Here is a 24,189-nt window from a genome sequence, read left to right on the forward strand (position 1 = left end):
GAATAAGAAACCTCAGGTTCAGGAGTCATTTAAAATGGGATCTACAACAGGTCCTGTTTTATCTCTCATGGTGTATGCAGATGTTGGCTATACTTTATTTATGTCTTTGTATATCTAAAATACTTCATACAAAATTTACAAATTAGCTTTTCATTTTTACTACCTTGTAGTACTAAATGGAACATTTCTTATTGATAAATCAGACCTGTATTATGGGCACATGAATACTCACGTTGATCAATTGTAACTATCTCATTCATCTGTTGTTCTTGGCTTGCCAATACATCTGAAGAACACACATAAAAATTTTTTGTTTTCATTTAAACCACAAATGCAAACTCCAATCCAGTAAAATTAAAAAACAAAAAAACAAAAAAACCGCACCCTCCACAATTAAACAAAAACCAAGCAAACAAAAAAGCAAAACATCAAATAATTTAAGCTTATTGGCCTAAAAACCTAAAAAATACTTCACAGTCATTTTACAGGGAATAGATATTTTTAAGAGAAGCAACAGAAAGAAAGCTCCAATTCAATGTTCAGAAAAGTTGTTCAGAGAACCAGGGTTTGAAAATGTCCATTATAAATCTATTTATGTAGGCTTTATATAAAACAGGAAATATTCAAGATCAGATCACCACAGTGAAATTATTTAGATACATTTTCTTCATCAAAAAAGGCTCTTTCAAGATGACTGGAGAGATCATCATAATTTGGAGTATGCATGATCAAATACCCATTAAAAAAAAAACTGCTTTAACTTTAGAATACTAATTCTGAAGATAGCCAAAATTTCAGTGGAATTACAGCTGTTCTCTGTGTCACAAATGAACTAAGTAATTTAACACATCTATAAATACAGGTCTCAAATGAGTTACAGTGAAGGGAACTCCCTGGCGGTCATCCAGTGGTTAGGACTTCACTCCCTCACTGACAAGGGCCCAGGTTCAATCTCTGGATGGGGAACTAAGATCCCACAAGCCGAGCAGTGCAGCCAAAAAAAAACCAAAAACAAACAAAAATCCCCATGAGTTACAGTGTAAAAGGTCCTAATATAACCGTTTGGAGGAGCATTCATTACTCATCAGTTGCTATTACCTACTGAAATGTTATTCTTCACCTCTCAGATAAGAGTTACATTTGCCAGTCTATATCCCTTCAGCCTTTTCAGTGCCCATCACAGACTTGGATGCTTCTCTCTCTAACTGAAGTGGTACACAGCAGTCATCTGGGTACCGAGCTGAGTCCTGGGGCCTGGGCTACTAACACAGTTCTACTGAGAACACCACACCAGGCTCCAAATCCAGACACAGAGCTGAAGAGGACCGGGAAACTAAAGAGAGACCCGACTCCTACTTGTCAGGTGGGAGCTTTCTTTGGGGGTCCCGAGTTTGGGAATGTAAACAATTACATGAGACTAGCCTCAGATCTGGGTTCTGGTCTTAGCACTAACTTATTGGCTGTATGACAACGGTAAATTATAAAGGAGATACCCCCGCTTACTACTTTATGAGGTGGTTGTGAGGATTAAAGGAAAATATTTTTAAGAAGCACAATGCCGGAAATACAGTTAACTTTCAGTAAGTTGAAGACACTATTCTTTTATCCAGATTCATAGTTTTGAGCATTCTCCTCAAGGACAACTGTCCTGAAGAAAAATTCATGCTTTATATTTGTGGTATATCCACCCCCCCCCCCCCAATTTTATAAAAGTACCTTGAAAGGGCAAAGTGCTATTGAAATGAAACTGTCCAACTCTTGACTGACTGAACACAGTACCCTAGCTTAAAGAGGCAAAGAAGAGTCTCCCCTACACAGGCACAGGCAGTGCCAACCCGTAAGACCAGCCGCTCAGCCCCGATTTCTGGACTGCGGTCTGGTTTGTTTCCTGGGAACTCTCAAGATGTTAACAGAAGGCGGAACACAGAAACAGGGGGGGGCTTTTGAAAGGCTGGTCCAAGACCACACAGACACTCTAAATATTAAATTCCTTCTCCAGTCCTCAAACCCTGGTCCTGCATAAAGGAAGCAGAGCCCTAAGGGGAAAAGCTCTAGGGTGTATGGAGCAATTTTATGAAAACTCTTAACACTGAAGGTAATACAGGCAATTCTTTGTCCCAAAGAAAACGCAGCAAACCGAGCTGTGTGCCTCTGGCCACAGAAGACATATTCACACCAAGAAGGACATCATAGAGAGCTGGGACTCTGGGAACATTTCCTAATTATCCTCCCCTCATACTGTGGGACTTGGATAAAGTTTCACTAGAAGGGAAACTGCAGGAAGCTGGTGGCCCGGGTGGGCAAACTAACACAAATACTTAAAGAAGGAGGTCTATCTGTTCAGTACTGTTTCTCCTTGATAAATCACTGAGGGACAGATAATAAATGCTAGGTTAATAAGGACATGCTGTAGACTTCACTCTACAAGAGGGGCCAGAGAGCTAGACTGTGCCCCAACAAGTCTGTTCTGAGAAGTTAGGCTTGTGCATCATAGAAAGTTAACCAGACAGCCTTACACATCACCCTACCCATTCCCAGATTCTGAGAATTAGATTTCCAAACCCAGTGGGATTTCCTTGCCAGGCAGAGCAAAGAATCATGGCCAAATAAGCAAGGAATTCCTTAAGATATTCATGTAGGCCATGGGACTTTGTTACTTTTGTAAACAAAACAATCCCAAAGCAGAGCTCTTCTGTAGAAGACCCATTCTATTGCAGGAAGATGGAAAGATACATAAGATTTCCTCACAGCCCCCTGTCCTGGGAAAAGCCTGAGTGAGCTTTAACATTTGAGAAGCCCTAGGAGAGCCAGAGAGAAACAACAAAGTGCTGATCTGGGATAGACAGCAAAAATCATGAACTTGAGAAAAACCAAACTGCAATCTAAACACTGTCCTTGTTCTATATTCTTGAGAGTTCCTACAAGAAAATGTTTCTGTAAACATGACTCACAAGTTAAAAACCTGAAATATTTCAGATTTTACCTTGCTCATCTAAAAATCTCTATGGAGAAGAAAACCTGTGATGTCAAGGATAAAATTTCAACTAGACTATTCAACTTATTTATCTAATAGGAACTGAAACTAGAAATAAACCTTGTAAATGTAATGAATCTACTAAGCCTTTTCAATACTTTTCCTCCTAATATTTAAGATAACCAACACAGGAGAGAGACTGCCAATAAACAATGAAGGAAAGCCTTACTACTTAGCCAGCATTCTTTGAGCAACATGGAGACACTGTAACCAGTGGCTTCCAATTCAAGATGGTGGGTTGCATACTTAACTCCACTCCTTTCTCCCTTAAAATCCCATTCAATTAAAAGACATTTTAAAAGATTTAATCCCCATAATGAACAGGATGAGAGAGAAGCCATCTGTGAACAAATCATCGTAAATTCTAAAAGATGAGCATCAATGACAGAACTGACTGATGAACCAGAAGTCAACAACTAGAATATATGAACAGAGCTAACTGCAAGCACAGAATCTTACTTGGATAGAATAGAACTTGGAGTCTAGTGTTAGTCTGCCTGGGTTTGGATCCTGGTTCAGCCACACCCTAGTTCTACAATCTTGTGGGGGCTCTCTCAGCCTCAGATTCCTATCTGAAGAAATAAGAGAAGCAATGATCTCTGGCTTTAGTACAAGATTAAATGAGATTATACATATAAAGTTCTCAGCACATCACAGCCTTACACAATAAGTGTTAATTATTACTGCTATTAGCAATGAACAATTAAGATGAAAACAAAGTTATAAAGAAATAAAATTAAACTTAAGTTATAATGCAAATAAGATAATAGTTTCAATTTTATACATTTTCGAAGAAGTTCCAGATGACTCCAGAGAATTTCTCCCCGAGGAACTCGCTGAAAAAAATCTTCTTGGCTGAGGCTACAGAGTTCTCTTCCAGAAATATTCAGTGTAGTGAGGTCTATATCAGTCATGCTGAATTCCTTCATTACCCAAACCACCCAATGCAGGACTTGGTCTGTGGACCATTGTATGGGATCTAAAGACAAAAATATTACCATTAGCTTAGTTGAATCTTAGAATTACATAATTTACAGTTAACTTGTCAACATACACACAAAAACACACAGATAAAATCCAGACAGGTTTTTTTCCCCCCAAGTAAGTGAACTCATTATATAAAATAAAAAGATGCTTACACTCCATTTTCTTCTTCGCTCCTTTCTGACTCCTTCATCTAAAGTTTGATGGGTTCACTTGTTTCTACATCAGTTAGTTTAGAATTTTATTAAGAAAAAGCAAAATGCACAACTGCTCTCCAGTGAGCCAAATGGAAGAATAAAATACATGGGGAAATGCCCCCTCTCCAAGTTAATATTCAGTTTTTTCCATTTCTGCAATGTTTACTTCTTATAATTCAGTTTTGTATCTCCAATGGTTGTTTTGTATTGAAATCCACCAATGAGCCCCTGATGACCAAATTTAGTAGATACTACTCAGCCAGCATTCTTTGACTTTCTCAGTAGCATCAAGATTTGTGACTATCTAAAACTCCTTCTCAACTTCAGTGGCACTATGTATGTACAGTTCTTATTTTTCTTCTATCTGGTAAGCTATTTCATGTCTCTCCAACTTCCTGTTACTCAACCCTAAATGTTGACAAGGTTCAGCATTGTGTTATCCTTCCTTTTCTCTCTCTCCACCAGAGATGACACCTACTTTTATGATTTTAATACAAACTCAAGGTGACTTTGTCCCAGATAACATCTTTATCTCCAGTCCAAACCTTGTGCCCATGAAACTACTTTCTGGTGACCCTCAATTGAATACGTACTCTTGAAAATCAAGCACTATCAACACTTTCCCTTGAAAAATCTTTCCAATACCAGACTTTCCTACCTTCCCCACAAAGGTTTACAAGGCATGGACTGCCTTTCCTATGCACCACTGAAAGCCCAGCATTTACCATGGTGCCTAGCTCGGGAAATATGAAGATGTAATCAATTCTTATCAATATTATTATTGCCTAGTCACCCAAGCTTGAGAAGTTAGATAAATATTCGACTCTCCCCTCTCTATCCTCATGCAATCCATCAACCAGCTGATCAGTCCTATCACTATTTTGATTCCTCTCCTTCTTTCTGCTCCCATAGAAATCACCTGGTCTAGGCTAACCTAAATGTTATCACCTAGACACATGGAAACTACCCGCTCCAACTTACGTAACACCCCACTGCCACATCCATTTTCAATTGTCACCTGCATCAATCAAAATCAATTCTATAATGCTACAGAATAATTCCTCACCTACTGTATCTTCTCACTACTCAGCACACTCCCACCTCTCAGCTTTGCAGAAATACTCCCTGTCTGGAATGTCCAGAAGTTTCCTTGTCTACAATAAACTCTTTCCCAATATTCCCCCAGATCACTATGATCCCTTTGAGATTCTAGTAGTATGTTTCTTCTATACTAGTTATTGACAACTTAAAAACATGTCACCTTTATGGAAACTACTTCTTTTCATTTATTAACTAAATTATGAATGCCATAAGGGCAGGATTTAAAAAAAAAATGTTTATCATTGTATTCCCAGCACCATCATGTATTAACAGTCCAAAAAAAAAAAAAAAGATACACAGAAAATCTATTTCCTAAAAGTTCTATATTTAAAATGTATAACTTATTCACCATACTGTCTTCTATGTCAAGCCTAAATATTATTCTACCTAACATAATCATTATGTATTTTATTACCATAGGGTATCCCAAGACGCTCTTGCTCTTTCCTGTAACCTTCCAGCGCAGCCGCCCATCTGGTCACTTGTTCTGACGTTTCATCTGAAATGGTTGTAATGTGTTTTGTCCCATCGAGAGTTATCACTTGAGCTTCCTCAACAAGATGTGCTTCTGCTTCCGCATGGTGAGCATCTGGATCAATAACTACTTCAACCGTTTCCGCAGGTTTAACAATTTCCAGGATATTTAGCTTTGGTTCAATTCCTTAACAATGATTAAAGAAAAAAAAAAGTATATCTAAGCAAAAACACAAAAGTAACACAGCAAAATTTAGTTTAGTTTATATGTTCTCAAATAGTAGAGCAGAACTCCATGTTAAATATTTTTAGCATTATGTCTAGAGAACTTGAACAGATTTCTACTAAATAACAAAAACAACAATTCAACAGAAGTTTGGTAGATCATAGGACAGTATTGCATCAGTATTAATTTCCTGATTTTGATAACCGTGGTCATGCAAAAGAATTCTTTGTTTTGGAAAACACACACACTAATGTATTTAGAGACAGAAAAAAAATTATGTCTGCATCTTACTCTTAACCAAGTCAAAAAAATAATGTGGGGATGAGGAAGAGACAGAATAAAGCAATGTGATAATAAAAGTTAACATTTGGGGAATCTGGGTGAAGGATATCCAGGAATTCTTTTACTACACTTGCAACTTTTCCATAAATCTAAAATAATTTAAGACCACCACTACCACGCATACAGACACACACACCTTACCTACAGACAGAGAAAAAGAACCAACATGTAAAAGGAAATTAAAACTACACTAGGGAGAGTATAAATGAGTAGCTACTCATCTTTAGAAGTTTAAAAAGTCTTTCTAAGCTAATTAAAATTATTTACTGACTCCTTGTCTTTTTAGAAGACAAAGTACATATTTTAAAACTAGCCCTTTATGAAATAATCATAGTTACTTATGGTAAAATGACAGTTCTAAGAAGCTATCATACAACTTAATGGCTACCGTTTGCTCACTGATTTAGTTACAATCTACATCAAAATTTAATCAAAGTGTACTTGAAAGAAAAAATAAAAATTTCATTATTGTGAAGTTCAATCTCAAAAGCTGTATTACAGAAAAATATACTGCTTTCACTCATTAGGTGGTGTAAACAGAAGTCGCTTTTTCAAATGTTCATGAGAAAAAAAATCACAATTTTTGAAAAAAAAAATTTTCCTAAAAATTATTTGCTAATCCCCCATCAAATTTCACCAAGTCAACTCTTCTTAAACACACTTGCAAAGACTGATTTTTCTTTCCTGTTTCCAACAATAGGAAAATTCTGGGGAAATTAAGGATCGTAAGTAGGTAATTACCACTTTCATAATGTGGAAAAAACTTTGATTTCTGAAACATAATTGTAAGCAATAGAATGTGTTCCACCTGATTCACTGGAAAAGACTGATACTGGGAAAGACAGAAGGCAAAAAGAGAAGGGGGCAGCAGAGGATGCGATGGTCACACAGCATCACTAACTCAATGGACATGAATCTGAGCAAACTCCAGGAGACAGTGGAGGACAGAGGAGCCTGGCATGCTGCAGTCCACGGGGCTGTAGAGAGTCAAACATGACTAAGCGGCTGACCAACAACAAAATGTTCAGAGATTAAAATTAGTCTAAAACTCTGGTTAGAAATCCCAACAAGCCCATTTAAAAAACTAAAATTCGATCTACCAAACATGGTTTCCGAATTTTCTGACTTGTGTATTTGCAAAGATCAGTAAACTCCTGTGGTGGATGCGGCTGGCTGGGTCACCCCACACAGCCTGTGCAAACTCCTCTCTGTGTGCTACACTGCAGAGACTAGGTTTCTTTGCAGGAACACAGACATGACTTAGATTCCAGAATTACTGGCAGGAGCGTCCTACTTGGAAATGAGTTAAGAGGGGACAAGCAATCCATCTGTTGGCTAATGCAGATCACTGAAAAGGGAGCAGAGTTCCAAGTCAACGCTATTAGTGATGGCTTTCAGATCTGGCATTTTCCAGATCCCAGCAGAGCAGCAGCTTCCCTGGGAATTCAGTTCTGCAGTGTGGCTGAGGCATTTTTAGAAAGTCAACTAGCACATGTTCTTCCAGCCCTCCCTGGGATTCTGTTATTTACTATCCTATAATATATCCTTTCCTGATTAAAGTAGGCAGAATGTGTTAGACAATTTGCTTCGTCCTGACAGATAAAACAATGAAATCAAAAGCACAAACATTTAACTATAACATCACATTAACTAACTTAGACAATCATCTAAAACTTATAAAACTATTAGAAAAACACGAGTTAAATTTTTAAATGACAACACTAAAATTAACTTACCTTGGTAGGAAATTACCTGTACACTAAGCTGTACAGTTCCATCTGTCTTTACTCCTTGGTCAAATAAACTTCGCTCAGGATCCAGCTAAACATGGGTAAAAGGATTAAGATTACTTTAGCTCAGTCATCTGGTTTAATATAAGTGGATGTGCCAAACAGGACTTATTACTGAGGTATACTAATTAAATTACAAGAACACATTTAATTATTCAAGTTGTCATATCATTTAATTCTCTGCCAAAACTGAGAAGGATTTCACCACTGTGGCAGCAATTAAGGACAACACAGACAGGACTTGTTTTAAATAGTGGTTTTCTCTAGCTCTGGAGTCTAGTTTAGAATTTTAAATAATGCCAAAAGGCAACTATTATTTCTGCAAAAGTATTTCTGGTAGAAGATAATGCAAGTTATCTGCCATGAATAAGCAAGGGTTTTTTATTAGCGGGGACAATTTATACAAATTTATTTATATACTTCTTGCCAAATCTCTTCATAACCAAGGATACACATGTAAGATCAGGGTTAATTTAATTTCTGATCATGAAGTTAACAAAGTTAAAGGACTTATAATCATACTATCTGACCAAGCTATGAATATCTTTAGTCATAGTTCTATATTCTTTCGGTATCTTTCAGTATCAGTGCTTTTGAGTGCATTTCACACAAATGGCAAAAAGAACTTCTGACTTCTGGACATTTTATCAAGTTTAAAAACATGTTTCTGTTAAATTATTTTGAATAAGGTATATTTCTGTGTATACATACAGCGGGAGATACAAAGTCCTCCCACTCTTATTCCTAGAATTCAGCCAATATGGGAATCATGGTACAAACATATTTTCTAAAATGAGAAATGCCATACACATAAAGTCTAAAATCTTAAGTGACTGCATCTAACTTAAATAGAGACAAGGCAAACTGTGTAACCCTGCAGACAGACAGGTCAAACGGGGCAGCTTCACTCCTCGATACAACAGACTCCGTATGGCATTTTGCTAAAAATTCTCCTAACACTGAGATCTCTGCCCTCTCTAGTAGACATTGGTAATGGCATTATCTGCTAGAAGCTAAAGCCTGTGCAGCTCTGAAACAGGGTCCTCAGGTACTGAGCACGCTGGCTCATTCAGTAAGAGCTGGCTCAAGGACAGAACTCAAGCACGGTATCTGATCTTGGGTCACATTCCTCAGAGAAGCGCAACGCAAGTGCTGTTCATCAGCTTTGAAGTCAGCACTCACCTGAAAATATAAAAGCATTCGTATTTGTATTACACAAGTGGCAAGCCTTCTGACTCCAACTATATATTTGTTTTAAATGACATGGAAAACAGAAGCTGCTATCCTCATATTCTTTTTGAAGAGAGGAAGGGAGACAGGAAGAAATGAAAAATGCCCTAGATTCAAAGCTAGTTCTGAATTCTACAATACTATAAATTATGCATATTCCCATTTATTCAACAAATATTCATTTATTTATTGGTGGTAAGGAAAGTTTGCTTTATTTGGGATGCTGGCAATTGGCGGGGAGCAGAGTCCTATCCAAAGGCCGACTCCCCTCCACTGACAATCAGTGGGCAAGAGCACTTACAGATGGAAGGAGGGCTACATGCACAAACAGTATAGTCAGCTCTGACAGTCATCTTGAAATTGGTCATTGGTGGTGTGACCAGTGTCATCTTGGTTATTTTAAGTACAGTTAATCTTAGTTCCAGGTCAGTCTGTTCCCACTTTCTTAAGGTCAATTCTTGGAATTGTGGCATCTTATGTTATGGCTACAGTCTGGCCATCAGTCTGGTCATCATACAGTTAAACTTCTTCCACCTGGGGGCGGTTTTAGTATCTATAAGACAGCTCACAGGATATGACAGCCCTTGAGAAAGAACTAAAGGTCCCTGACTTTGCTTAATGACTAAATTATTTTTGTTTCGTTATTATTTTTATTTTCCTTTGTTTCTGCATTTTCTCCTTCTCTGATTAAACTTATTCTTTGGCTAAAGTTTTTTCCAGACAAAAGGCAGGCTGAAGACATGGGAGGCAAGGCCTGGTGCACTGTTATTCAGGCGCTCAGCCCTGTCCGACTCTTTGTTACCCCGTGGATTGCAGAACACCGGGCTTCCTGGTCCCTGACGATCTCCCAGAGTTTGCTCAAACTCATGTCCATTGAGCTGATGATGCCATCCAACCATCATCCTCTGTCACCCTCTTCTTCTCCTGCCTTCAATCTTTCCCAGCATCAAGGTATTTCCAATGAATCAGGTGGCCAAAGTATTAAGACTTTTAGCTTCAGTGTCAGTCCTTCCAATGAATATTCAGGGTTGGTTTCCTTTAGGATTGACTGGTTTGATTTTCTTGCATTCCAAGGGATTCTCAAGAATCTTCTCCAGCATAATTCCCTGGAGGCCTAGTGGTTAGGATTTAGCTCTGTCACTGCTATGGCCCAGGTTTGATCCCTTCAACCAATATTTATTGAGATCCTATGATAGGTTGGCTACTTTGCAGGTGATACTTTCATTTTAGTTAGGTCAGATATTATAAGAGCAGCAACAAATGTCAGAGCTAAAAGACAACTAAGACATTGAGTCCAAATTCCCCTTAATTTTACACATAAGAAAAAACAAGGTAAGTCCAGTGACACTGAATTATGCAAGGAAAACTTTCCTAAAAAGTCAGCCTCGAACAAGCGAAGAGAGTTCTATAGTTACATAGGCCTCAGTTCAAATTCCAATGCACCCCAATACACTGGGCAAATTAATTTCTTTTAAATCTCAGTTGCTACATCTGCAGATTATGATTTAAAATATGCCAACTTCAAAGACTGCTGTGAAGAATGAGATAATTTACAAATGTCTTGCAAATATTTTTTCATTCAATCTAAACTGCCCATATAACTCTAGTTGACCAATTTATTTTTTGGCTGCACCTCACAGCATGCAGAACTTCCCCGACCAGGGATCAAACCCTCGTCCCCTACAGTGGAAGTGTGCAGTCTTAACCACTGGACCACCAGAGAAGCCCTGGTTCAGTTATTTTTAATGGCTACCTTGAATTCTAATCAACAGACTTTATTTATCTGATTTCCTATTTTTGGATCATTTGAGACATTTTTAGTTTCTGCACAACTATGCAATGTATGCCTTTGCTCACTGAGGGAGCACTTAAGAAAATTCCTTGAGGAAAGCTGCTAAATATTTCACATTCAACATTAAGACACTAATACTAAGTTACCTTCCAAAAAGATTATGTTAATTCACCCCTATGAATTATGTTATGAATTATGTTAATTCATAGCTGAGAGAAGAAAAACCTTAAATCACAGTATTATTAGACTCACATATATTCTCTTTATAAGAGCAACTTCCCTCCTCTCCTAATATTCATTAGACTTACCAGGAAAAAAAGTATAGTTAGATGGCAACTAAAATTCACAAATTTAATTAAAACATTTCAACTTATTCTACATTAGTATCTTATTTAAAAATAGAGGAGACATGATTCGAATTTTTAAGAAACTGAGGCAGAAGTTCTTATTTGTGGAATAGCTACATTACAAGGCAGAGGGGGGAGGAGTGAAGAATAAACCAAACCAAACATTCGAAAAGATGACATGATATACCTAAGACAGCATTAAAAAAACAGAATAAATCCCTAGTACTTATTCATATGTTCAAGAAAGGTCCGAAGAAACTATTTGAGCAACCCTATATAGGCAACTACTTTTTATACATAAAAATACTCCCTTTCTTGAAAGAATACCATAAAACATGACTATAAATATGCTGCAAACACAATATGTTATTATTATATTACCACAGGTAAACTCCTATTGCAACAATCTCCAAGAAATATACATATAGTGGTATTTAAATTTTTATCCAAAATTTACTGCTGGAGCAAACAAAGATGGAAGTGAATATAAAATCATTTGGTCAAAAATCTAAAAGAGGAGGAAACTGATGTAGAAACAAGTTAAAAGTTAGTTAGAAACAGGACGTGAGGGCACAGTTCTTCAACTTTCAAGGTCAATGTGCTTCTCACTACGTTTAAGCTCTGATTAAACTGGATTTAAACTTCTCATTTTGCATTTGTCCAGGTGAAAAAGCAAAGTTTGACTTATTAATCTTTTAAAAATAATTCTAAGTGGAACAAGTATTTCTGAAAGAACTCTATTTCTAAATGCTTACATTTTATAAAAATATAGGTCAAATGGAGATAAAGGGGAGATAAAGGCTATAGTTAGAAAAGGCCAACAATAACAACAAAGCCATTTCTAATGCAGACATAAATGCTGAAATACAAATCTCAAAAAAGAAAAAACATAATACCTGGATATCCTGCAGGCAAATTTCGTGAGCATCCAGAGAACACTGCAGTCTTGGTTCTAGTAGTTTCTTTAAATTGCCTATTGGCTCATTGATGTCTATGGCCTGACTTACACATTCAGCTGGAGTGTAGGTCTGCTCTACAATGCTGAAGAATATAATGTCAGAGGACCCAATGTTAAAGAATGTAGTGGTGAACAATTACCTTCTTACCCTGGATATTAACCCAACAATATGTTCAAAACAAAATTCAATTCCAAAACACATTTCTGGTTGAAACTCATTTCTGCACAGACACCTTTCATAGTGGTAGGCTCATCATCAACCAGTGTTGCCAAACTTAATAACAAATCACATTACACAAAGAAATGCAAGCTTGAAATTTAAGGCACCTTTGCAAATATACTGCATCACACACACACACACAGACACACACACGCACACATATGGACGTGTGTGTATATGCATACTAGTATTGCTTACACTACAATATTTAAGGGGAAATGTCTGCATTTATATTTCCAAGTTATTTTGAAGAATTTTAGGAAGGAAATATAAAAAAGGAATTCCTTCAGAAAGGAATATAAAAAGTCTCTTCAAAACTTGTATGCTGTCTCTACTTCCCCAAATCAATACAATAATACAAGTTATAAGACATGAAAATACAGGTTATATAAAATATTTTCCATCTAATCTAATCTGAAAACTACTGGTTATCATCAGTCTAGATTCACCTTAAAAAATTATATTCTTCCTTTAAAACTCTCCACGTGCTCTTTTGCATTTTTATTTCATATTCTAAGTTCTAAAAAAACCCATAAGTTCTGTAAGAGTAAAATCTTTGGTAATTCCACATATCTTTTGTGAATCCTTACTTGAGGCCAAATGGAAAGTAGACACCAATAAGTATTTGCTGAATTGGTAAATCTACAATTCAATCAAGTTTCATATGCTTAATTTAAATATGGTTTAAATCTCACAGTAGTCAAAAACAGTGTGTACTTAAAAGAGACCACTCATGACTGAAAAAAAATTTATTTTAAAATAATAAACATTTTATTATTATTACTATTTGTTAAGGCAAATTAATTGGGTCTTTTGGCTATGTAAATATTTTTACAAATTCTTCAGCTATAGCAGAGTGGGCTATATGTTTCTTTTTTTTGTAACAATACTCTTTACAAGAGTCAGATGTCACTTTAACACAGATTTTTAAGGACCCATTTTACATAAGCTCAACATTTAAAACATTTTAAAATATTCTGTTGCCATCATTTAAACCTTGGGAGATCCATATAAAAAAATCTGATTACCAATTTCCCTTGAGAAAATGTAGATGATCTCACGTCACGGGACCTACATTCCTGCATAGCACTCTGCTCCAACTAGACAGCTGTAACCGCCGGCTTCACATAGCTACTCCCCAGGTCAACAGTAACTAAATCGCAGTAACTACCAACCTCTTACTTGAGACATCAACGAAGGTTCTCTCTACCAAGTCAGACAGTAAAAACTTTACACTCTGTGGATCATTTATACATATGTGTGTACAAAAACATAAATATATTCATGTCAGGCTTCAAGACAGCTCAAATGATCCTCACCTTCTAATATTTACAGCTTTTTACAGTTCCCTCCCAAACTGTCCCAAGGCTGGACTATGTGACCAAACGACTAAGGCAGAGTGATTCAAGTACTGCCTCTAAGATTAGCTTGTTTAAAAAGACGCCGTGGCGAATGCTCCCTCGGACCATGTGCTCTAGGGAAAGCCAGCCGCCGTGTGGTGAGCAGCCCCACATGAAGCCCACGTGCTGAGGAAGTGAGTGGTCCTGTCACCAGTCTTATGAGTGATTTTAGAAACAGATATGCTAACCTCAGCCAACTCTTCAGAGGACTGTAGCCCAGACAGACAGCCTAACTGCAAGCTCTTGAGAGTCTCTGAGCCAGAACCAAGCAGCCAACTGACTGCATGAGAGGCTCCTGACTCAGAAACTCTGTGCAAGAGTAACTGTTGGGTGTTTTAAGCTGCAAAGTTTTGGAGTAATGTGCTAAATAAATAAGTGTATGTATATACGTATATACACACATACATATGTATATATATGAAAATAAGAGAGGCAAGTAGCCTATTGCTTCTGCTGGAGAAAATAGCATAATCAAACATACGGAAAAGCTCCATTCAAAACTTAATGTCTCCTGTGCAGTCATGCCAAGGTATTTTAGACCTTTGTGGCCAGGAAAATGTTTCCATGCCAAGGCATGGTGGGAGAGGACAGGGCGGGGGACACTAAAACAAAGTTTGTATTTTGAGCTAGAGCAAAACATCTCGCCTGAGCAGATGAGGTGGCCTGAGTAACCACGGCTTCATGAGTAATCATGGCCTCAGGGCAGAAGAGCTGCTAATTAACTGGCACACAATCTCAATTACGCAAGACAAAAAAGTTGCAAAAGATCTATTGCACAACATTGTGCCTACAGCTGACAATATTGTACACTACACTTAAAAATTTACTGAGGGTACATACTGTGTTAAATGTTCTTACCACAGTAAAATACAATTTTTAAACAATTTCAGGTCTTTCATCTCAGCTGCACGCTCAACATTCAGCAAGCTACTCAACCTTAGTAATCTGTCCATTCCCACTGGAGTTCTTCTAAACCTCTGTTCGAAGTTTTCTACCACTCTTCAGCCCCTCTTACTTTCTGTACATTATCTCAGCTCCTGCTTTCCAGAGTAAACTAGGACCATTAGTCATTACCTTCCTTGTCCTTCTTGACTCCCAAATCCCTCTTTTCACTCACATCCTCTCCTTGGATCCTGAACTCATTATCACTGCCCGCCTTCCTTAATGAAGTAAGCAGTATTCTATTACTATTCCAAAAACTAACACCTTTCACTTCTCTATATGCTTAGTACAGTGATGACTCATGACCAACCTAGACAGCATATTAAAAAACAGAGACATTACTTTGCCGACAAAGGCTCGTTTAGTCAAAGCTACGGTTTTTCCAGTAGTCAGGTATGCATGTGAAAGCTGAGCGCTGAAGAAATGATGGTTTTGAACTGTAGTGCTGGTGAAGACTCTTCAGAGTCTTGCAGTTCAAGGACTGCAAGGAGAGCAAACCAGTTAATCCTAAAGGAAATCAGTCCTGAATATTCATTGGAAGGACTGATGCTGAAGCTGAAGCTCCAATACTTTGGCCACCTCATGGGAAGAGCTGACTCACTCAAAGACCCTGATGCTGGCAAAGAGTGAAGATGGGAGGAGAAGGGGACAACAGAGGACGCGATGGTTGGGTGGCATCACTGACTCGATGGACATGAGTCTGAGCAAGCTCTGGGAGCTGGTGATGGACAGGGAGGTCTGGCGTGCTGCAGTCCATGAAGTTGCAAAGAACTGGACACAATGAGTGACTGACTGATGATGGCTCATACAGCTTGTGTGTTTCTTCAATTATAAGGCAGTCTCTACCACGGCAGATTAGAGTCTCATTTATTGATGTACTCCTGATAGTCACTATTAGCTGAACTAGTTCAGGCTGTGACTTAAACTCTTACTGAAATAAAAGGAATCAGCACTGACACAAGGAAAAAGAATCCAACAGTGCCTGAAGGGTAGAAACCACCACAATCAATGGCTTGACCATTATTAGCTATGCTTACTACCATCTTTAGTTTAAAACTATCTTTTCCTCCCAGGTACAAAGCCATTAAGTCAGAGGAAAAAGGCAATACATTATCCCTCAAAATGCTGAGGTCAGTTGGGGTGGGGGAGGTCCCCAAAGAACTTGGCGAGATTCCTATTTTTACCTAGGCCTGCTGGTAACATAAAAAGCAGCGAATTAAAAACCACCCACCTCTCCTCGGTGCACTCCGGCTTCTCCGTGCCGTCAATCTCGATCTCTATCAGCTCCTCCGCTTCTCTTTTCGTCATGGCTGGAGGGTTTCACAAGCTCAGCCCTGCAAGAGTTAAACTTTAAGACATTCTGAAATGCATAAGCAGACACATTACACAAGAAGTGAAGACCCAATTCAAATAAAACCCGATGGTAAGCAGAAGAGGAGGAAGCAATCTTCACATAGAAAATCCACAAGCAATATTCATAAACCAGTTTTTGTTTAAATGGTGTTTACCAGTCTGACATGACATCAGTATCACTCCCTTGGATTTACTGGGATGTTTTTGACCCTAGTCTCAGTCAACAAATTAATTACTTCAAAATCAAATGAAAGGCATGCCGACTGTACTACAGCAGTTGGGTCTTAATAACAGATTTAAACCTGCACCTTAAAAATCCACTTGGGAATTCCCCGTGGTTAGGACTCTGCGCTTCCACCGCAGGGGGCATAAGTTTGATCCCTGGTGAGGGAACTAAGATAATCACATGCCACACAGCATGGCGGGGGTGAGGGGGATCAACATGGAGCTTAAAAGTTTACAACTGTCCAGCTAAAAAGCTGTACTTTAATAGCAGAGTTTACAGTAAACCACTATTGACAGAGAAAGCCAAATTAAAAATTAACCCAAGCTATGATTTATGTTACAAACTACATACCTTATACATGCCAGTACAATATTCTCAAAAGGCAAAATAAAGTAACAAAATCATAGATGTGTGAATAACTGCCCTGATTACACACTAGAATTCTTTATGATTATTTTCAGATGTGGTTTTATACCTTTAAATCAAACTATTGCATTCTTTAATTCTCGAATGTAAAATTCTTACTCCCTACATTAAACTCCCACTGATCTTTGTACCACTGATGCATCATGTGCCGTTTTGTACCATGTGCACTACCAATACTGAAACGTTATAGTTTGAAAAATGCTAAGTAATGCATAAAATAGCTGCATATGTTGGCAATCCTTTATGTCCATTTCCAAGGTGTTAATGCTGTAAGTTACAGGTTGTTACAACCTCACTTTGCATGCGTGCTCAGTCAGTTGTGTCTGACTATTAGAGACCCTGTGGACTGTGGCCTGCCAGGCTCCTCTGTCCATGGAATTTTCCAGGCAAAAATACTGGAGTGGGTTGCCATTTCCTACTCCAGGGGATCTTCCCCATCCAGGGATTGAAGCTGTGTCTCCTTCATTGGTAGGCGAATTCTTAAAGGAATAAAGCATGTCTTTGGATTCCACATACACCCTCAGTTCAGAGTACACTTTTCTAAGTCTACTATTAGATATAAAAAAGCACTTTTATGTGCCTTTGACTCTTTGACTTACAAGGAATGGACCTCGAAATTTGGTACTTTAAAATCTGCAAAGGAGTTCATGCTTCCACTTTGAAGATCTGACAAAATGAAGAAATGCTAAATATTCATTCCTCTTAATGATAACCATTATTTACTGAGTATCAGGTACCACATTCAAATGCTTTGCACATAACCTTATTTTGAGCCCACCCTTACATGAAAACTATTCAGGTTAGTGAGACTAGGCTGCTTGGGGCTCCACACTGTCACACTAGAGGTCCACCACCGCAAGCACACGCTTTACCAGTTTGCTCCGAGACGGGCTCTATTCTGCAGACACCAGCACAAGAGCCACAGCACGCCTCACCCGGAACACTGCAGCAGCCTCTTTATGGCAGGTTTCCCCCCGTGTCGGTGCCCGCGCTCCCTTACAGTCTGTTCTCAATGGATACAACAGCCGGCGTGATCATTTTCACAAATGAAGTTACATCACAGCACTGCTCGGGCTGACAGCAGTCCTGGGAAGAGTCCCGGGCCCCTTCACAGGGCTCCTCACCCTCCCGCCATCACTGCTCCGACCCCCTCGCCCACACCGGCCTCCTTCCTAGCTCGTGCATCTTCCTTCTTGCCCACAGCACTCACCTTCTAACACACTAGTACTTATTGTCTTTCTTTCTCTGCTGGATTGCTGTCAGGTTGCAAGAACCAAAACTGTCCAAAAAGAACTCCAGGAACTTAGGTTGGTTTGCCTGGACTAGGGACTTCCCTTAGCTTCTGGAAGTGGGAGGAGCTTTCCCAGGTCTCAACTCCCCAAGGCATGGTAACCACCCAGAACCTGTGATTAAGGCAAATCACACGGCCAAGGGGAATTAAGTTTACTAAGTGCATGCATGCTCAGTCATGTCCGACTCTGCGACCCCATGGACTGTAGCCCGCCAGGCTCCTCTGCCCATTGGTATCTCCCAGGAAGGAATACTGGAGTGGGTTGCTGTTTCTTCCTCCAGGGGATCTTCTGACCCAGGGATTGAACCCACATCTCTGCATCTCCTGCATTGGCAGACAAGATTCTTCAGTACTGCGCTTCCTGGGACATTTACTAATCAGCTGACCTTAAAATACAGAGATTATCCTGGGTTATCCAGGTGAGTCCAGTGAAATCACAAGAATCATTAAAAGAGGAAGAATCTAAAGAGATCCAGAGAGATTCAAAGTGAGGACTCGACTGGCTGGCTGTGATTGGCTTTGAAGATGGGAAAAAAAAAAAAAGAGCCAGAATCCAATGAAGACAGGCAGCTTCTAAAACTTGGAAAAATAAAGGAGACAGATCCTCCCTTAGAGCCTCCAGAAGAAATACAATTCTGCCAACACCTGATTTTATCCCAGAATGACCCATTTCAGACTTCTGACTTCAGGAACGTGTGATAATAAATTGCTGTTTTCAAGCCACTAAGTCTGTAGTAATTTGTTACTGTAGTTTCAGGAAACATTCAAAGAATGATGATGAGAGGATGGGGCTCCCCACCAGGACAGAGACATATCATGCATATCCAGCAGAATGCACAGGCCCCAGCAGGTTTTGTTTGGGATGACAGAAGAATGAAGGGCTTTTGTCTTCCTTTCTTGCTGACCAAAGCCTAGTCAGTCTTTCCTTTCTTCATAAAGCCCATTTCTTAATTGATACTATGTGTTAAAACTGTGGAATTCAACACGAGCACTAAAGCAAAGCACTGGTGGCTGTAACCCAGTAGGGACCAGCCTTGTAGAACAGCGCAAGCTCACTGGGGAAGGCGTGTTTGTTCACAGATGTACACAAAGAACTTTGAACAGTGCCTCTCCTTTTGCAGGCACTGTATTTAAGTGTGTTTAATAAGTGAATGTTATAAAAAACCAAAGGGGCTCCCCTGGTGGCTCAGCTGGTAAAGAATCTACCTGCACTGCGGGAGACTTGGGTTTGATCCCTGGGTTGGGAAGATCCCCTGGAGAAGGGAAGAGCTACCCACTCCAGTATTCTGGCCTGGAGAATTCCATGGACTGTACAGTCCATGGGATTGCAAACAAAGAGTTGGACACAACTGAGCAACTTTCACTTATGAACAGATCCTTGGGGCTCCTGTATTTCAAATAGTTGTCATTTTTGGACTTCCCTGATACCTCAGTTGGTAAAGAATCCACATGCAATGCAGGAGACTCCGGTTCGATTCCTGTGTTGGGAAGATCCGCTGGAGAAGGGATAGGCTACCCACTCCAGTATTCTTGGGCTTCCCTTGTGGCTCAGCTGGTAAAGAATCTGCCTGCAATGCGGGAGACTGGGTTCAATCCCTGGGTTGGGAAGATCCAGGGATCCAAATTGCCAACATCCACTGGATCATAGAAAAAGCAAGAGAGTTCCAGAAAAACACCTACTTCTGCTTTATTGATTATGCCAAAGCCTTTGACTGTGTAGATCACAACAAACTGGAAAATTCTTAAAAGAGATTGGAATACCAGACCACCTTATCTGCCCCCCGAGAAATCTGTATGAAAGTCAAAAAGCAAATTACAACTGGACATGGAACAACAGACTGGTTCCAAATAGGGAAAGGAGTACATCAAGGCTGTATATTGTCACCCTGCTTATTTAACTTATATGCAGAGTACATCATGAGAAATGCTGAGCTGGATGAAGCACAAGCTGAATCAAGATTGCCGGGAGAAATATCAATAACCTCAGATATGCAGATGACACGACTCTTATGGCAGAAAGTGAAGAGGAACTAAAAAGCCTCTTAATGAAAGTTAAACAAGAGAGTGAAAAAGCTGGCTTAAAACTCAACATTCAAAAAACAAAGATTATGGCATCCGGTCCATCACTTCACATCAAACAGATGGGGAAATAATGGAAACAGTGACAAACTTTATTTTCTTGGGCTCCAAAATCACTGCAGGTTGTGACTGCAGTCATGAAGTTAAAAGATGCTTGCTCCTTGGAAGAAAAGCTATGACCAACCTAGACAGCATATTAAAAAGCAGAGACATTACTTTGCCGACAAAGGTCCATCTAGTCAAAGCTATGGTTTTTCCAATAGTCATGTGAGAGTTGGACTATAAAGAAAGCTGACTGCCAAAGAATTGATGCTTTTGAACTGTGTTGGTGGAGAAGACTCTTGAGAATCCCTTGGACTGCAAGGTGATCAAACCAGTCAGTCCTAAAGAAAATCAGTCCTGAATATTCACTGGAAGGACTGATGCTGAAGCTGAAGCTCTAATCCTTTGGCCACCTGATGCAAAGAGCTGACTCACTGGAAAAGACCCTGATGCTGGGAAAGACTGAAGCCAAGAGGAGAAGGGAACGACAGAGGACAAGATGGTTGGATGCCATCACCAACTCAATGGACATTAGTTTGACGAAGCTCTGGGAGTTGGTGATGGACAGGGAATCCTGGGGTGCTGCAATCCATGAGGTCGCAGTGAGTCGGACACAACTGAGTGACTGAACAGACTGATAAGAACCATCTCACACCACATAATTGACTTCAGAAATCTAGACGGCTTAAATGTGAAAGGTAAAACTATAAAACTAATAGAACAAAGTGGTGGAATTTTTTTTGTGGTCTAAGGATAGAAAAGCATTCATTTCTTAAAATTCCAAAAACATATTATAAGGAAAAAAAACTGATAATTTCATTACATAAAAGTTAAGATCTATGTTCAACAGACAAGATATAGTCTAGGAAGAGACACTTCCAATATCCATACATGATAAGGAAATAACAACTGGAATACACAGTGAACTCCTGCAAGTTGGTAACAATCCCTCAATAGTCAGGACAAATTAGAAAAGTAGGCAAAGAAGGAAACTCACCTAAAGGGAAACCAAAATGGCTAAGGACGTGAGGAGATGCTCACGTTCAAGCTATTCACCTTATTCTGTGTGTGTGCGGCAAAGATCAGAATGCTGAATACTGAAAAGAGCAGTAGGGACTTAGGAGCACAGGGATCCTGCCTCTGGTGATGGAGGATAGACAGGACTGACTACTCTGGAGAAACATCTAGCAGCACTTGCTCAAATGAAGTGATTGTACCTATGACCCAGCAATCTTGCCCTTAGATAAGCATTCCAGAGACATTCTCACAGTGGTTGATAATAATATGTTAAGTGTAGCTTTCCTGGAGATAGCTGAAACCTGGAGCCAATACAGGAACCCGTGATAAGAGAGTACTGCAGATACAAGAAAATGTGAAAGCAGCAGGCACTATGGAACTTTAGTAACAGAAACAAGGAGATAATGAACACACACACACAAAGCATAAAAACTGTACAGAATACCTTCAGAAACCTTCCCCAGTGAGTTCAGGGAATTGGGGGATCTCTAGCACCAAAATTGTGAAACATGAAAATTCTGGTTTTGATTCATAAAACCGTCACTGTCTTTAAAAAAAAAAGAAAATGGTACATTTGTGGAAACTGAAAAAAAAAAAAACTGTACAGAAAAAAGTGAGAAACAGACTAAGGCTTATGCTGCTGCTAAGTCACTTCAGTCGTGTCCGACTCTGTGTGACCCCATAGACGGCAGCCCACCTGGCTCCCCTGTCCCTATAGCAGGACAAAATTTAAAAGGATCATTTATGTTTTATTTTTCAGGGTCCACGAGCAAGTCCACTCCCATTTCCATAACCAACTTTTAAAATGAGTGAATTTTCTAAGGACTTCAGAAAAAAAGAAAGAACTTTAGGAATTTCCCTGATGGTCCAGTGATTAAAGTTCCATGCTTCCAATGTAGGGGGCATGGCTTCCATCCCTGGTCCGAGAACTAACATCCCACAGGTCATGCAGCATGACCAATAAAATTCAAATAAACAATCAAAACAAACAAAAAAGAAAGCACTGTAAGCAGACAGGGTAGGAGGTCCCCAGAAAAGAAGAATCAGGCATGGCTTTTGACAAATAGAAGCAGTTTTTTTCCTAAGCCATTTTGAGATCTAAGCCTAACCACAATGCTTACCCTTGAATAGATCTCAGTAATAATGCTCTTAAGGAATAACAATAGCAAAGATAATAAATCAGTATAAAAACTCCAGGTTCTGTTTCAATGGTAAAGATTAGCCTGAAGCACTTTCTTGAGCTGCTCTGCAGAATTTAAACCCTCCTATAGTGCTCAACCACTAGATCAACTATAACTTAAAGGATGATGATATTGACCTTTTCTGACCTTTGTGACTTCAATCAACTAAAGCTTGGATGCTGTCAACCTCTGCCCCAATCCTATCCTGAACTCTCCTCTTCAAGTTTCTTCATGAATATGCATATATCCTCAGCTTAAGACTTTTCCCAATTATGCTGCTTGGATCTTTGGGAAAGATCCCCCGGTGTTCTTCTTGCTCTAAGTAATAAATCTTTTCTTCTCCTGCTCTTTGGCTTGGTTGTCTTTAGTCTCACACACAAAAAGATGAACCCAGTTTTCTGTAACTACCAGAGACTGAGAAATGGCCCTAAGGGCTTTGATCAACAGGGATACTTGGCACACCTCTTGACAGAAGCACTAAAACAGAGTTGTTAAAAGAAATTTATACCGTGATCTTTCAAAAAAGTTAGAGATCAGTCTCTAAAAGGTGCCAAGGGTGGGGGCGGGTGGGGAATGAATCCAATACACTTTTGGAAAACACTGTGTTAAGTCTCTGAATTGATCTTCTTCCTCAATTCTCTAAATTTAGCGTAAAGAAGCAATGGAGACATTTGGCAAGCTGTCCAAATCTTTGCTGTCATTGCTTGAGTGGGTCTTAGTTCTTCTCCTGGAGCCAACTGCCCAGGATTCTATGTCAATACTTAAGAAAATGGAGAAGACAGCATTACTTGGAGACTTTTCCACATAGGAAAACGTCCCTTGACACCGGTTTTTCCTGGATTAAATCGAACCTGCATTCAGAACACTTCACAAAATGAATACAAATTTATATTTAACTAACAATTCCAGGAAAGGCTAGTATTCTTTAAAATACAGTTATATTCACCACTATCTTTTAAAGCCACAGATAAATTTGAGGATTATTCTCCACTGGAGCACGTTATTAGTTTACAGAGTTTAGGATGATTTTTCATAGTGAAGGACAATAAGTAAATGAAGGATAAATAAATATAAGTGTAATCTGGGAGTTTTTCTCGTTAAAAAATACTGTTAAATATTCTGAGAAAAAAGACATTTTTGTTTTTTAACGATAAAAGTCAATAGCTAAGAAAAAGTAAAACACAGACATCTGTGTGTATACATGTGGAGAGAAAGCAAGTGTGGAGAAAGTGTGGCAAACTTGGCGATTCTGGGGGTGAAGGTGTACCTTGCACAATTTCACTGTATAATTATTTGAATTTTCCTCTAGGCGAAGTTTTATAAATAAAAGTTGGAGGGAGATTAAAGTCAACAGTTTTAATTGACTGTTCAGCCTCCACATACTCCTCCATTAAACACCTAGCTCATTATTTAGATTCTTATTTTAAGACGATTCACGCCTCATGTCATTGCTCCTGTAGACGCAATCCAGGTAAAACTGACGTTAAGTCCACCTCGCATCAGAATTTGTCTGAAAATAAGTAAGGCTGGAAAGCTT

General features: G+C 39.1%; 1 protein-coding gene across 6 annotated transcripts in view; it reads right to left on the minus strand.

Annotated features, from left to right (window-relative positions):
* The window catches only part of GABPA (GA binding protein transcription factor subunit alpha), a 35,232-nt gene that overhangs the window by 9,517 nt on the left and 1,526 nt on the right, over positions 1-24,189 (minus strand). For 4 of the 6 annotated variants that reach the window (XM_043892943.1, XM_043892942.1, XM_043892944.1 and 1 more), the window contains exons 2-7: positions 16,269-16,371; positions 12,414-12,558; positions 8,095-8,179; positions 5,732-5,977; positions 3,819-4,013; positions 233-286 (exon numbers count right to left, since the gene is read on the minus strand). In XM_043892943.1, the coding sequence (XP_043748878.1) occupies positions 233-286; positions 3,819-4,013; positions 5,732-5,977; positions 8,095-8,179; positions 12,414-12,558; positions 16,269-16,345 (802 nt within the window). In that variant the 5' untranslated portion in view covers positions 16,346-16,371. Of the gene's footprint in view, positions 1-232; positions 287-3,818; positions 4,014-5,731; positions 5,978-8,094; positions 8,180-12,413; positions 12,559-16,268; positions 16,372-17,641; positions 17,663-17,914; positions 18,167-24,189 lie in introns of those variants that run through there. The other 2 variants (XM_043892947.1, XM_043892945.1) reach the window with 2 other exon arrangements.

Source organism: Cervus elaphus, chromosome 31 (genome assembly GCF_910594005.1).
Source record: "Cervus elaphus chromosome 31, mCerEla1.1, whole genome shotgun sequence".
Taxonomy (NCBI): Eukaryota; Metazoa; Chordata; class Mammalia; order Artiodactyla; family Cervidae; genus Cervus; species Cervus elaphus.